Source organism: Pagrus pagrus (assembly GCF_965226575.1).
Source record: "Pagrus pagrus genome assembly, chromosome: 15".
Classification (NCBI taxonomy): Eukaryota; Metazoa; Chordata; class Actinopteri; order Spariformes; family Sparidae; genus Pagrus; species Pagrus pagrus.
This window is the reverse complement of record NC_140199.1, coordinates 22,259,572-22,270,336: the sequence shown is the minus strand read 5'-3', so window position 1 is coordinate 22,270,336 and position 10,765 is coordinate 22,259,572. Positions and strand designations below refer to the sequence as shown.

Sequence of the window (10,765 nt, the reverse complement as noted above, 5' to 3'; positions counted from 1 at the left end):
CAGACAGTAAGTATGTGAATGAAGACTTTAAATGATGCATATTGTCCATCTGTTAAATAACTATATTTGTGCAGATACACCAAAAAGCCTTAGGTTACATCCTAATTGGGTCTCAATCACACTCAGTTGCCCACCTTTGTGCAAGACTGACAATAAAATGATAATATAAAAACAAAATGTTGGTTCTCTTGCTTAATATTTGAAGCACTACAGCACTTAAAACGTGTTTACCGAGTTGTAAACTAAATTATATGACTATACTGTGTTGAGTCACATTGATATTGGCATTTCATAAAAAGGCGGATTTTCTTACAGAATTTTAAAAAATGAATCAACTGATCAGTGCATAAAGAAATAAACAGCAGGGGGGCCACAGTAGCTCAGTTGGTAGAGCGTGCGTTTTTCAAAATGAGCTCCACCTCAAAAATGTAAAACAAGTCACATTGGTCATTTTTTGGCATTGAGTACTGTTGCGTTAATGCATTTCCCTGATTATAGTTCTATACTTTTACTTTGGTAACTGCAGGATGCAGGACTTTTTTGTGACAGTATTTGTATTAGAATTAGTATTTTACAGAGTGGTAATAGTACTCCTCCTTTAGTAAATGATCTGAATATTTCCTCTACCACCGCTGATCAGTTCCTCCATTGTCCTACGTGATTTAACACAAATATTAAGCTCTTAGGACGCCCCTTTCTTCAGTTTAACATTTTAACTTTATTAGACTGACACATTTATGAAAAACACATTTTAAAGATACACTAGTTAGAGGAACATACGGAACATTTTTGTTTGCCTCAGGTAAATACAGAAGAAAAACTGAAGTAGTAAACAGGCATATTATCTTTCATTTTGTACTATTGGTCTTGGATCTCTCTTTTTTGCCTCAGCCTCTCCTCCTGTAATGTGATGTCCAGAGCTCTGAGCTGTTTCAGGAATCCATGATTGGGCAGGATGCAGCGGCGCTGTTTCACATGCTCAATAGCGTCCACCACAGATAAGCTGTGTTTCATCATCAGATATGCCAAGACCAGAGTCGCAGACCTGCTCCGACCCATCACACAGTGCACCAGCACCTTGTCTGGGACACAATGAAGTGAAAGAGATGGATTCATTAGAAACAGTGAAGCATAGAAGATCTAAATGGAAGTTTTTGGTGTCCACAATGTAGAAAAATCGCTGTTTTTTACAGCAAGTTAATGTACTATACTATTTTACAGCAGAATACTGTGTATTTAGCTGAAACGTAACCAACAATGTACTGTAGAAAATAACATCAAAAGCTTTACATGTCTTGATGTAAAAGGGAATAGATTTACTTGGGGACCAAACATTTTTGAGATTTGGCCTTTGAGCTTTTTGCCAACCACTTTTAACTTACTCTGTGGGTGGCTGAGGGCGTCATGAATGAACTGTGTTGCCGGGCAGAAGTACTGGGAGATGTTGAAGGTGGGTTTGTCATCAGCCTCTACACCAAAGTACTGGATGTCCATGTCACAGTAGTAATCAGCACCAGTCAGCACATTATTAAACTTTCCCTCTGCCGCATTAAGGACATGTGTTATACCCAGATCCTTCAGGCCAGGACACTCCAGAGCTGTTTTCCTGCAACACACAGTCTCAACATGAAGCTGCCATCATGGGTTTTGACACTTGTACTCTCGGTGTGCATTTTACTCACTCATCCCCGATGTAGAGACTGGGCCAGACCTGGTTGACGTGTGCGAACTGAGCCCCGGTGCCAGTCCAGAACAGCTGCTCCAGGTCTAACGTTCCCGGAGTGATGTAATCACTGTCTGGGTCCACCCGTACTGCTGTGTACGGGTTCCTGCTTCTGGACTTCACCACACAGGAGGACATGGCTCTCCTCTGCTGCACAGAAAACACGCACACAGCCCTGAACTTCATCACATACTTAAAGAAAATGTCTGCAGGTGTAATATCAACACCAGAGTTAATTGATAGTCCTAGAGTGGCAAAGATAAGTAAATTAATAGATTAGACTTTTTCTATAATTGTTTGAGGCGTTCTTAAACAAAATGCTAATGTGAACACCGGTTGACACTTTAAATCAACATGAGCTTTAAGGAATCACAAAGGGCCTTTCTGACTATTTTCTTACATGACATTTTATACATCAAGCAATCAATTAATTAATCAAGAAAAGAAACGGCAGATTAGTCAATTATAAAAATATTTGTAAAAAGCGACTATACAGTATGCCACCCAAGATGACAGAGATATGGAGGCTGCAGGGAGCAAATGGATTTAATGCATTTAATTTACATAATAATTTGAAAAATAATTAAATTCAGAAATTAATATACAGTAGGTGATAATGTCACTCAGCTATCATCATACTTTCTGTCTGTATAAACAATGAACTATAGCAGAATGATAAACAAAAATACTTAATACCAGACAGAAAATAAAATTAATATGTAATCTCCTGTAGATGCCTCATTTACTCTGTCTCCAGAACGTATATATGTTTTATTTTTCTAGGTTTCAACATAGACTACATGTGGAATAGGGAACCAACTGATAAAACATAACCCTTCCCAGAAAAATCCCTTTCAAGTGCTTCTTGAAAACCTATATTACATTTATTAGAGGATCTATTTAACTTTTTTAGAAATCGATTGTGAAATTGATCAACTAAGGCATCTTAAAAGCAAAGAAATTAATGAGTATCAGTCTACACCTTTATTGTCTCGGCTGTACCTTAGTGCTCCTTTCTATAACCGAGCTCTTAACACACATCCTCCTCAGACTGAGTGGTTTGGAGTCAAACAGTCCTGTGTTGTCCCGGGATGATTATACTGATTTCTTGCTCTATTCTAAAGGTTGATTGTTATAATAAAGCTCAACAGTAGAAAAAAATACTCACCTCTTTCTCTTCCTTGTGTTTAAATATTTAAATCCGTTCCTGAGCAGGATCACAGACCAGCACCTCAACTTTTCCTCAGGGGACATGTGTGGACTGTGTGCGTGTGTGTGTGTGTCTGTGTGTGAGACAGAGAGAGAGACAGACAGAGAGACAGACAGACCTTAAGCATTAAGAAGGAAAGACGGATCTGGAATGGTAACTGCTCTCTCAGGCTCTGTGTTTAAGATGATATTTTTAGGCAGCTGGGCTACAACACCTGCCCTCGACAACGTCACACACACACACACACACACACACACACACACACACACACACACACACATGCTTTCTCAAAGCCTTCCTAATGTGATCTGAGTCCTCTAATGTGACAGTGATTACTTTCCCTTTGCCTGTATGGTGGCGAATCACACTAAATCGTGAGAAAAGACAACTAGAAGTGGCATGTTGCAGTTATTGTCATTATGAGAATGTCGGTAATGTGTGAACAGGTGTGGGACATTTGTCAGAGCAGTTATTTCTGGAGACATAAAACTTAAAGCATTCAGTAGTTACATAGTGATTGTTGTTGGGGCAGAGATCATCTGCTGAGCTTTACTTGTCACAGACGACACACAGATGACTTTTCAGTCCATCAGATTTAATTGTTTTTAAAGAAAACGTGGATTCAAATAAAACAGGTGCCTGACAAAGGTGACGGGTCATGTGTTCATGGTCATCATGTGTCGGTGTGGCCCTCCTCTTTGACCTGTCTCCTCTGCTGACTGTGGCTAAGCTCCAGCTGTCTGAGCTGCTCCAGAAACCCAGAGTTGGGTCCGATGTCTCGGTTCAGACGCACGGCGATGATGGCCTCTGCTAACGACAGGTCGTGGCAGATCATCAGATACGCAAGAACCAGGGCTCCGGAGCGACTGACACCCATGGCACAGTGGACGAACACCTTCCCTGGAAGAGAGATGGATTAGTGTATTTATAACACACTTGGGCAGAGTAAAGGAGGAAGAGTACGATATGTATAATTCTTCAGCAGTCGTATACCACTTGTTGAAATCTCTTCATTACCATTAATCTTTGCAAACTCACCGTTTCTCTTCAGAGCGCTGTCTATGAACTGTGCAGCAGATTTAAAGAAAGGTCGGAGGTTAAACTCTGGATGGTCAGCAGCTTCAACGCTGTGGTACTCCACTTTAAGGTCACTGTAGAACTGCTGACCTGTGTTGATCCGGTGTCGACCTGCTGCAGCATTCAGCACATGAGTCACACCCAGAGACGAGAGTGTGGTTTTATCTCTCGCCACAGACCTGCACACACACACCACATGCAAACTGATTTATTATAATATATTTTAACAGCATTACAAGCTGATTTTTCTACTCACTCGTCTCCGATGTAGAGGTTGGGCCAGACTTGGTCAACAGGTGCCACTGGCTTCCTGTTTGTCCAGAGAATTTGCCTGAGCTCTGTCAGAGATGGTGTTTCCTCTTCCTGGGCTGAGTGACCTCTGTAGCGATAAAGATGCGTGTGTCTGTGTGCGTGTGTTGATGTTTATGGCTATGTGTGTGTCTGTGTGTGTCTTTACAGTGTCGTTTGGGCCTGTCGTCGCCGCCTCCTCTCCCTCTCCAGGCCCCTGTCGAGGCTTCGGAGCTGCTGCAGGAAGCCTGGGTTTGGACAGATGTCTCTGTGCGGCCTGACGGCAGCCACCGCCTCCTGCAGCCTCAGGCCCTCCACAATCATCAGGAAGGCCAGCACCAGAGTGGCAGAGCGGCTCACACCCATCAGACAGTGGACGAACACTCGTCCTGCGAAAGGAACATTTGCTGTCACCTTCAACACCAGATATGTAGCAGAATATAACATGTAAGTGTGACTGACTTGCCTCCCATTGCCAGTGCAGCTCTGATGTATCGTGCAGTTGGGTAAAAGAAAGGACTAAGAACGAAATCTATTGCATCATCAGCCTCCACCCCATAATAATCCACCTTCATGTCTCTGTAGAAACGTGGGCCGGTGTTGACGTAGAAGCAGAGGCCGGGGTTGAGCGATCCATGAGCAGCATTCACAATGTGGGTTATGCCCAGACTGTGGAGAGTGCCCTTGTCACGAGCCGCCACCCTGAAACACGACCACACAGTCACGTCTGTAGGGGTGAAGGATGTTTAAACAGATGTGTATGTGAGTGTGTGTTAGTGTGTGTGTGAACCTACTCGTTGCCGATGTACAGGTTAGGCCAGACTTGATTGACGTGTCCAGTAGGTCGTCTGTCCGCCAGCAGGAATTCCTGCAGCTCCGAGACAGATGGAGGTTCATATGGTGGATCCCTAAGAGACATGCTGACACACACACACACACACACACACACATATACATAAACATAAATGTTGTTGCAATTACTCAGAGCCCAAATTGACATTTTCACAATGTTTGTTTTGTCCAACCAAAAAATACAAACTTACAAAAAATTTAATTAAAATTATTTTTAGGAAATGTTGATTTTCAGGCAGGGCATCCTGATAAATATATGATTGGTGTTTTAACATCCCCTGGTTACTTCCCGAACCTAATTAATTGGAAATTACATTAACGTTATGGAAAGAGATGAATTTTCCTCTCCGTCTTCGGAAAACTGGGCTCATTAAATTTTGGACCATGTGGATAAACTGAGGCTGTGTCTGAATCACTCACTACTCACTGTGTACACATAGTAGACTGTATGGTGAGTTTGCCATTTTGAAGTGCTGTCCAAATGTATAGTAAAAATTATTATCCCCTATATGGTTCACTCAAAGTATCCCGCAATGCATCTCAAAAGTAGTATACGATGGTCACTAACCAAGCGTTATATACCATGATGCATTGCACTGGAGGTGAAAATGGCTGACAGACAAAAGAGGAGAGGGAAGCACAATTTTAATCTATCAGGGTCCTTACAGACAGATTTTGCAAAGGGTATTGAAGAAATGACCATATAATGTTGTTTAATTCTAGAAAACATCGTTATTTTTTTGTTGTTGTTTATTTCATTTACTTCCCCTGACATAGTAATTTTCACTGATCTTGTGATCTCACCTCCTGATGTATGTTTTGTGATATAAACTGCTTTCCCAAAATAAATAATTTAAAATATATACATTTGAATTATCAGATTATCAGATAAGAGAAAGATCTTCATGGACTGATTTTTTATGCCTTGTTTTCATGACTGAATAAACAAACTGACCTTAAAGGACAACTCAATTTCATACTGTTTTACTTTGTTTATATGTGGCGGACCCTGCCACCTTTCTAGCTTCAAACAGTGTTCTGGGGACCTTATTTTCCTCTGAGAACAGCTTGTTTATTCAATTATAGACAAAATAAAAATGTCTGAGTTTGTATTATTACCTCATTAATATTGTGTTACGACCCCAGAGGTCATATGTTTTGTCTCTCTGCTTAAATAACCCTGTTTGTCTGTGTGTGTGTGTGTGTGTGTGTGTGTGATTGGTTGCAGGTGTGTTTAAGTGATTGAATGTTGTCCATGGAGCTGATTGGTTCCTGCCTCGAAGCCATAGCCGTTTCTCAATACCCAGTATGCCAAGTTCGAACTTGTGAACTCCCAGGGGACGGGAGGACTATCCGCTCCGCTCCTCAGCCATTGCTATCACGAAATGCATTCTGGGATACGTAACTTCCCAAAGTCCACACAAGTCTCCACCGATGCATCCTCGATGAAATGGGTGGGGCAAGAACACACCCGGGGTATTCGACCGTACTTGGCCAGATGCGAACTTTGAATTGGAACAGTACTTGGTCCGGCGTTGATGACGTTTCTCAAGTCCACAAGAACAGAAGTATAGAGAAGAACGCATATTGAGAAACGGCTCAGGAGTTTAAAGGCCGGCTCTTCCCAGTTCCTGTGGGCTCTTCTCTCTCAACCAGACTACCAGCATGTTTGTTTGTGTGCTAAATGTGTTTTTTTAAATAAAACCTTTAAAAATGCTTTGCTGCTGGTGGTGCTTGGGTGATGGGAAGAGGGGAGTCTCATTTTCATGTTGCGCCAGGGTCTCCCCTAGGCCCTGGTCGTAACAATTGTAAATATCAGAATCATGAGTTTGAATGTATTTTCCATGTATTAGTGGCCCTTTAAGTAAAAGCAAAAGCAGCAAATCGTCAAATTTGAGAAGCTGCAACCATAAAATGTTTTCACAGGAAAAATGACCTCAACAATTATCAAAAGAGTTGCCATTTGATTTTCTGTCCATGCCCCGATTGATCAATTAACTAGTTGTTTCAGCAGTGGGTAGTTTAATTTATATTTAATAAGCTCTTTGTGTTTTTTACATGCAAAATTGTAAAGTAACTATAACTATGAATCTGTCAAATATTTAAAGGTGCAATACGCAAAATTTGAGCTAACCAGATAGCCCCGGCCCGTCCCAGTCCAAAGCTCCTGTGCTAGTGATGTTAAAACCAAGTTATTAATTCTCAGTTCTCAGTCTGAACCACTATTTGCACGGCGATCTGAGCTAATAAGCTAACAGCAGCTATTAGCAGCAGTTAGTGGTTACTCAAGTGATATGCTTCCCCCTATTTCTTTTAAGAATGATTTAGACTTTAATTGCATCGTTAAAGAGGAGTAAAAAGTTTTTCTTTCTAATGTAATCTTCTCTCAATGACCTTTTCTTAGAAACTTACTGCATCATCATCTTCAGTGGCGACGACAAACTGAGCAAACAAACCTGACAAATCCCCAAACTAACCTGTTTCCACTCTGAATCATGCAAACTTACCTCGCTTTGAGGAGGTGCAAACTCCTCTCCTACTGTGCTTGTTCTTATTTCACTACAAACACTCACCCACATATAACTGTGGCCTGTTTCCTTTTATAACTCTGTAATCAAACACTCATTAGTGACAAATCACCCTGCAGAATGTATTTATCAATTCAGGCACTTTAAAAACATATTTTTTAATTCATGTTGACTACATGACAGAAGTGCCATTCTTATGAACAACAATGTGGCATTGTCCTGTGAACTTTAACATTAGCTTAGTTTCCATGAGCGCAGACTGTTATGTAACACACGGCTGTGCTGTATGTGTCCCAGTGTTGCTACCCAGCAGCTGAGTAACACCAGCTGCTCTGCTCCTTTAAGGAATATGATCGGGCTGTGAATAACACTCACCAGTGACGTGCTAACTTCAGCTCCATTTGTTGTGAATCATCTTTCATAAATCAAACATGTAGGTTATCACAGCATGTTGTTAGAAGAAAAACAGACACATTTGGTTTGTTTTTACTCCTACAGATGACTGTTTCGTACAACAGTGACAGTCAACATGGCATGAAAGAAATCTTCACATCACATTTCTTTTTTACGAGTCTGAATTTGTTTAAAGCCCAATAAATGTTATTATTTTATTTTCATCATCTTTTATATGCAGTATATATTATCTGAATTTCTTTATCATCAGTTTATAATAATGTATGCAATAAGCTACTAGATCACTAATGTAATAATACTGTATTTTAATGATGCATTTGAGAAAGCTGAGATTACTCACTTTATCAAACTGTACTATATCAATATATTGCTCGTTTTTGTGAACAGTTAAATCTTGGTTAAGTGAAAACAGTTTGAAGTGTTTTCTTTCAGATAAGAAATATCTTTTTCAATGCAATATGATTTTGCTGAAACAATAAACAAACTCGGAAGAGATTTTGAAAGAATAACAATAATACTAAAGTATAAGTTACCAAAAAATGCATGTTCAGTCATTATCTACTCATCCCCCATGCCGATTGAAAGTACGCAAAACATTTCTGGAGCTTCACAGCAAAACAGAGTTGCAGCATTCTCAACAACCAGCAAGTAAAAAACAAAAAACAAACATAAAATGGCTCCATAGCTTGTACGGCATAATTTTCCAGAATTGATTTGAAAAAGATATCACTCTTTTCTGAGCTGAAATCTTCACTGTAGTTGCTAAGCTAAAACCGTTAACACATCTACAGTAGCTACATGAGCTCGACCACGCGGAGGGTGTAAATAACGCCTTTTCATATCAATTTGGGATCTCTGGGCATCCGGACACTTGGGTGACGCCGGACAAGCTGTATGGAGCCATTTTATGTTCTTTTTGGTCGTTTTTTTAAAAACATTTTCAAACAAGTCCCCATCTACTTCAGTTGTTGAGGAAAGTGCTGCAACGCTGTTTTACTGTGAAGCTCCAGAAATGTTTTGAAGACTACGAAACTTTACCTGACTCTCAGTCGACATGGGGGTGAGTATATATTGACTGGATTTGCATTTTTAGGTAAACTCATCCTTTAAGCAAAGTTATCCATCCAGTCAAAATAGTCCAATAAAATATCTTCGATGAAAGGAGTCATAAAAAGATGTATTTACAAAGCTTGTGGACACTGGCAGGAAACATTTGAATACAGTTTGAATATGAAAAACAAACCGCAGAGAAAAACACAGATGGACTGAGATATTTACAACATTTCAAAACATGTGGACATTACTGCTGTTCCCAGAAGTTAAAAACTAGACAACCTCAGGGATAACCTCTGTCACGCCTCTTACTACACCATACACATTCGGATAGCAAATCATTATTCACAGATATTTTCCATACTGATCAGAGCGGAGTGACACACATGAATAGAGAGGGAGGTCTCGAGGTGAAAAATGTGATGAAGGAGGTGAAAAGAGAGAGAGAGGGACATCAGAGAAGAGGACAGAATCTCCGTCTGAGTGTCAGCCGTTCATCCAGCCTCAGGAGGAGAGACAGGAAGTTCCGGTTGGGGTAAATGGCTCGTTTTTGGACAACACGCTTCAGAGCATCTCTCAGACAGAGACGCTGCCGCAGCATCAAGTAGACCAGGACCAAAGTGGCCGATCGACTTATGCCCATGATGCAATGCACCAGCACCTTACCTGTAGAGCAGGATTTGAAAGAAAATAGAGAAAATGAACACAACTGTACACTTTTTTGATGGGACAGTGGGTGTCACATATGTGTACCGTACCATCTTTGCTCTTCAGGCCTTTATGTATGAAGTCAGCTGCATGTTTGAAGTACTGACTGAGGTCAAAGTGGTCCGAATCCTCTGCTGGGATGCCAAAGTAAACGCACGTGTTCCCGTAAAAACTCTGGTCGCCGATGCTGCCCTGCTTGGAGTGCGCTGCGTTCAGGACATGAGTGATTCCAAGCTTATGTAATGTCTTTCTGTTCTGTGCTACGGCCCTGCAAAACACACAAAACAAAAACAATTACAGGAAATAAAAAGGAAATATATGAAACAGCACCATGGAATATTAACATGCATTTAAACAGGCTGCCAAAGCGGATCAATTTCTCTCTTGCAGGAGCTCATGCAACAGACTCTCCACACACAAGACACTCACACATTTCCTATGTACAGGTTGGGCCAGACTTCATCCACTGGTGTGAGCTCCAGGGAGCAGGAATCCAAGATGAGCTCAAGCTCTTTAATAAGCACCAGGTCCTGTCGCTGGCTGCTCCCTGACATTCTCCCCAGACACAGAGAGCTGCTCCTCCAACAGACCCCAACACTGCTGCTGCTGCTGCTGTCTGCGTCCACTGTCCCTTCACCGCCACAGTCTGCAGCAGCTCAGTGAGAGACACGAGCAGGTGTCTGTTTGAATGCCGCCTGCCTCCAAAATTAGCTCCCTGTGTTCAGTGAGTTCTCTCTGACTGGATGTAGTTATAAAACGTTGCTGTTGCATTGATTGCTCTGTTCACTGATGCCAAAGGGACTGTCTGTCTGTCACCACTGAGGTCACATCAGCAGAGGACGAGGGGAGAGGAGGGATGGACACAGTCGATTAGTGTATACATACAGTAAATGGTACAAATGGAGACAGCGT

At 41.3% G+C, this 10,765-nt stretch overlaps 3 protein-coding genes across 4 annotated transcripts; all 3 read right to left on the bottom strand.

Moving 5' to 3' along the window:
* Positions 1-583: 583 nt before the first annotated feature.
* On the bottom strand, positions 584-3,068 carry LOC311270561 (dual specificity phosphatase 29). Of its 2 annotated transcripts, none has more exons than XM_084375513.1 (4): positions 2,892-3,068; positions 1,683-1,870; positions 1,383-1,606; positions 584-1,082 (listed from the first exon to the last, which is right to left on the bottom strand). In XM_084375513.1, the coding sequence occupies exons 2-4, from the start codon at positions 1,859-1,861 to the stop codon at positions 859-861; spliced, it is 627 nt and encodes a 208-aa protein (XP_084231639.1). In that variant the 5' UTR covers positions 1,862-1,870; positions 2,892-3,068; the 3' UTR covers positions 584-858. The 2 variants fall into 2 exon arrangements, with proteins under 2 accessions (XP_084231639.1, XP_084231638.1); XM_084375512.1 differs by having other exon boundaries at positions 586-1,082; positions 1,683-1,873; positions 2,892-3,047.
* A 175-nt stretch (positions 3,069-3,243) lies between these two features.
* LOC311270562 (uncharacterized protein) lies at positions 3,244-5,377 on the bottom strand. The gene is made up of 6 exons (XM_084375514.1): positions 5,093-5,377; positions 4,765-5,000; positions 4,468-4,687; positions 4,267-4,389; positions 3,972-4,189; positions 3,244-3,833 (listed from the first exon to the last, which is right to left on the bottom strand). The coding sequence occupies exons 1-6, from the start codon at positions 5,296-5,298 to the stop codon at positions 3,607-3,609; spliced, it is 1,230 nt and encodes a 409-aa protein (XP_084231640.1). The 5' UTR covers positions 5,299-5,377; the 3' UTR covers positions 3,244-3,606.
* Positions 5,378-7,817: 2,440 nt separating this feature from the next.
* On the bottom strand, positions 7,818-10,733 carry LOC311270497 (dual specificity protein phosphatase 13A). The gene is made up of 3 exons (XM_084375403.1): positions 10,283-10,733; positions 9,904-10,121; positions 7,818-9,811 (listed from the first exon to the last, which is right to left on the bottom strand). The coding sequence occupies exons 1-3, from the start codon at positions 10,405-10,407 to the stop codon at positions 9,600-9,602; spliced, it is 555 nt and encodes a 184-aa protein (XP_084231529.1). The 5' UTR covers positions 10,408-10,733; the 3' UTR covers positions 7,818-9,599.
* Between the last annotated feature and the right edge of the window lie 32 nt (positions 10,734-10,765).

What these genes read in the sequence shown, in the direction of transcription:
- LOC311270562 (XM_084375514.1), bottom strand. Translation starts at nt 5,298, where the DNA reads ATGTCAATTTGGGCTCTGAGTAATTGCAACAACATTTATGTTTATGTA. An exon ending in AGCTGCACTGGCAATGGGAG is followed by an intron (nt 4,688 to 4,764) that starts GCAAGTCAGTCA and finishes TTCCTTTCGCAG; the next exon opens with GACGAGTGTTCGTCCACTGT. An exon ending in CAGCGCTCTGAAGAGAAACG is followed by an intron (nt 3,834 to 3,971) that starts GTGAGTTTGCAA and finishes TCTCTCTTCCAG; the next exon opens with GGAAGGTGTTCGTCCACTGT.
- LOC311270497 (XM_084375403.1), bottom strand. Translation starts at nt 10,407, where the DNA reads ATGTCAGGGAGCAGCCAGCGACAGGACCTGGTGCTTATTAAAGAGCTT. An exon ending in AACCTGTACATAGGAAATGT is followed by an intron (nt 10,122 to 10,282) that starts GTGAGTGTCTTG and finishes TGTGTTTTGCAG; the next exon opens with GGCCGTAGCACAGAACAGAA. An exon ending in AGGCCTGAAGAGCAAAGATG is followed by an intron (nt 9,812 to 9,903) that starts GTACGGTACACA and finishes CCTGCTCTACAG; the next exon opens with GTAAGGTGCTGGTGCATTGC.
- LOC311270561 (XM_084375513.1), bottom strand. Translation starts at nt 1,861, where the DNA reads ATGTCCTCCTGTGTGGTGAAGTCCAGAAGCAGGAACCCGTACACAGCA. An exon ending in AGTCTCTACATCGGGGATGA is followed by an intron (nt 1,607 to 1,682) that starts GTGAGTAAAATG and finishes TGTGTGTTGCAG; the next exon opens with GAAAACAGCTCTGGAGTGTC. An exon ending in CGCCCTCAGCCACCCACAGA is followed by an intron (nt 1,083 to 1,382) that starts GTAAGTTAAAAG and finishes ATTGTGTCCCAG; the next exon opens with ACAAGGTGCTGGTGCACTGT.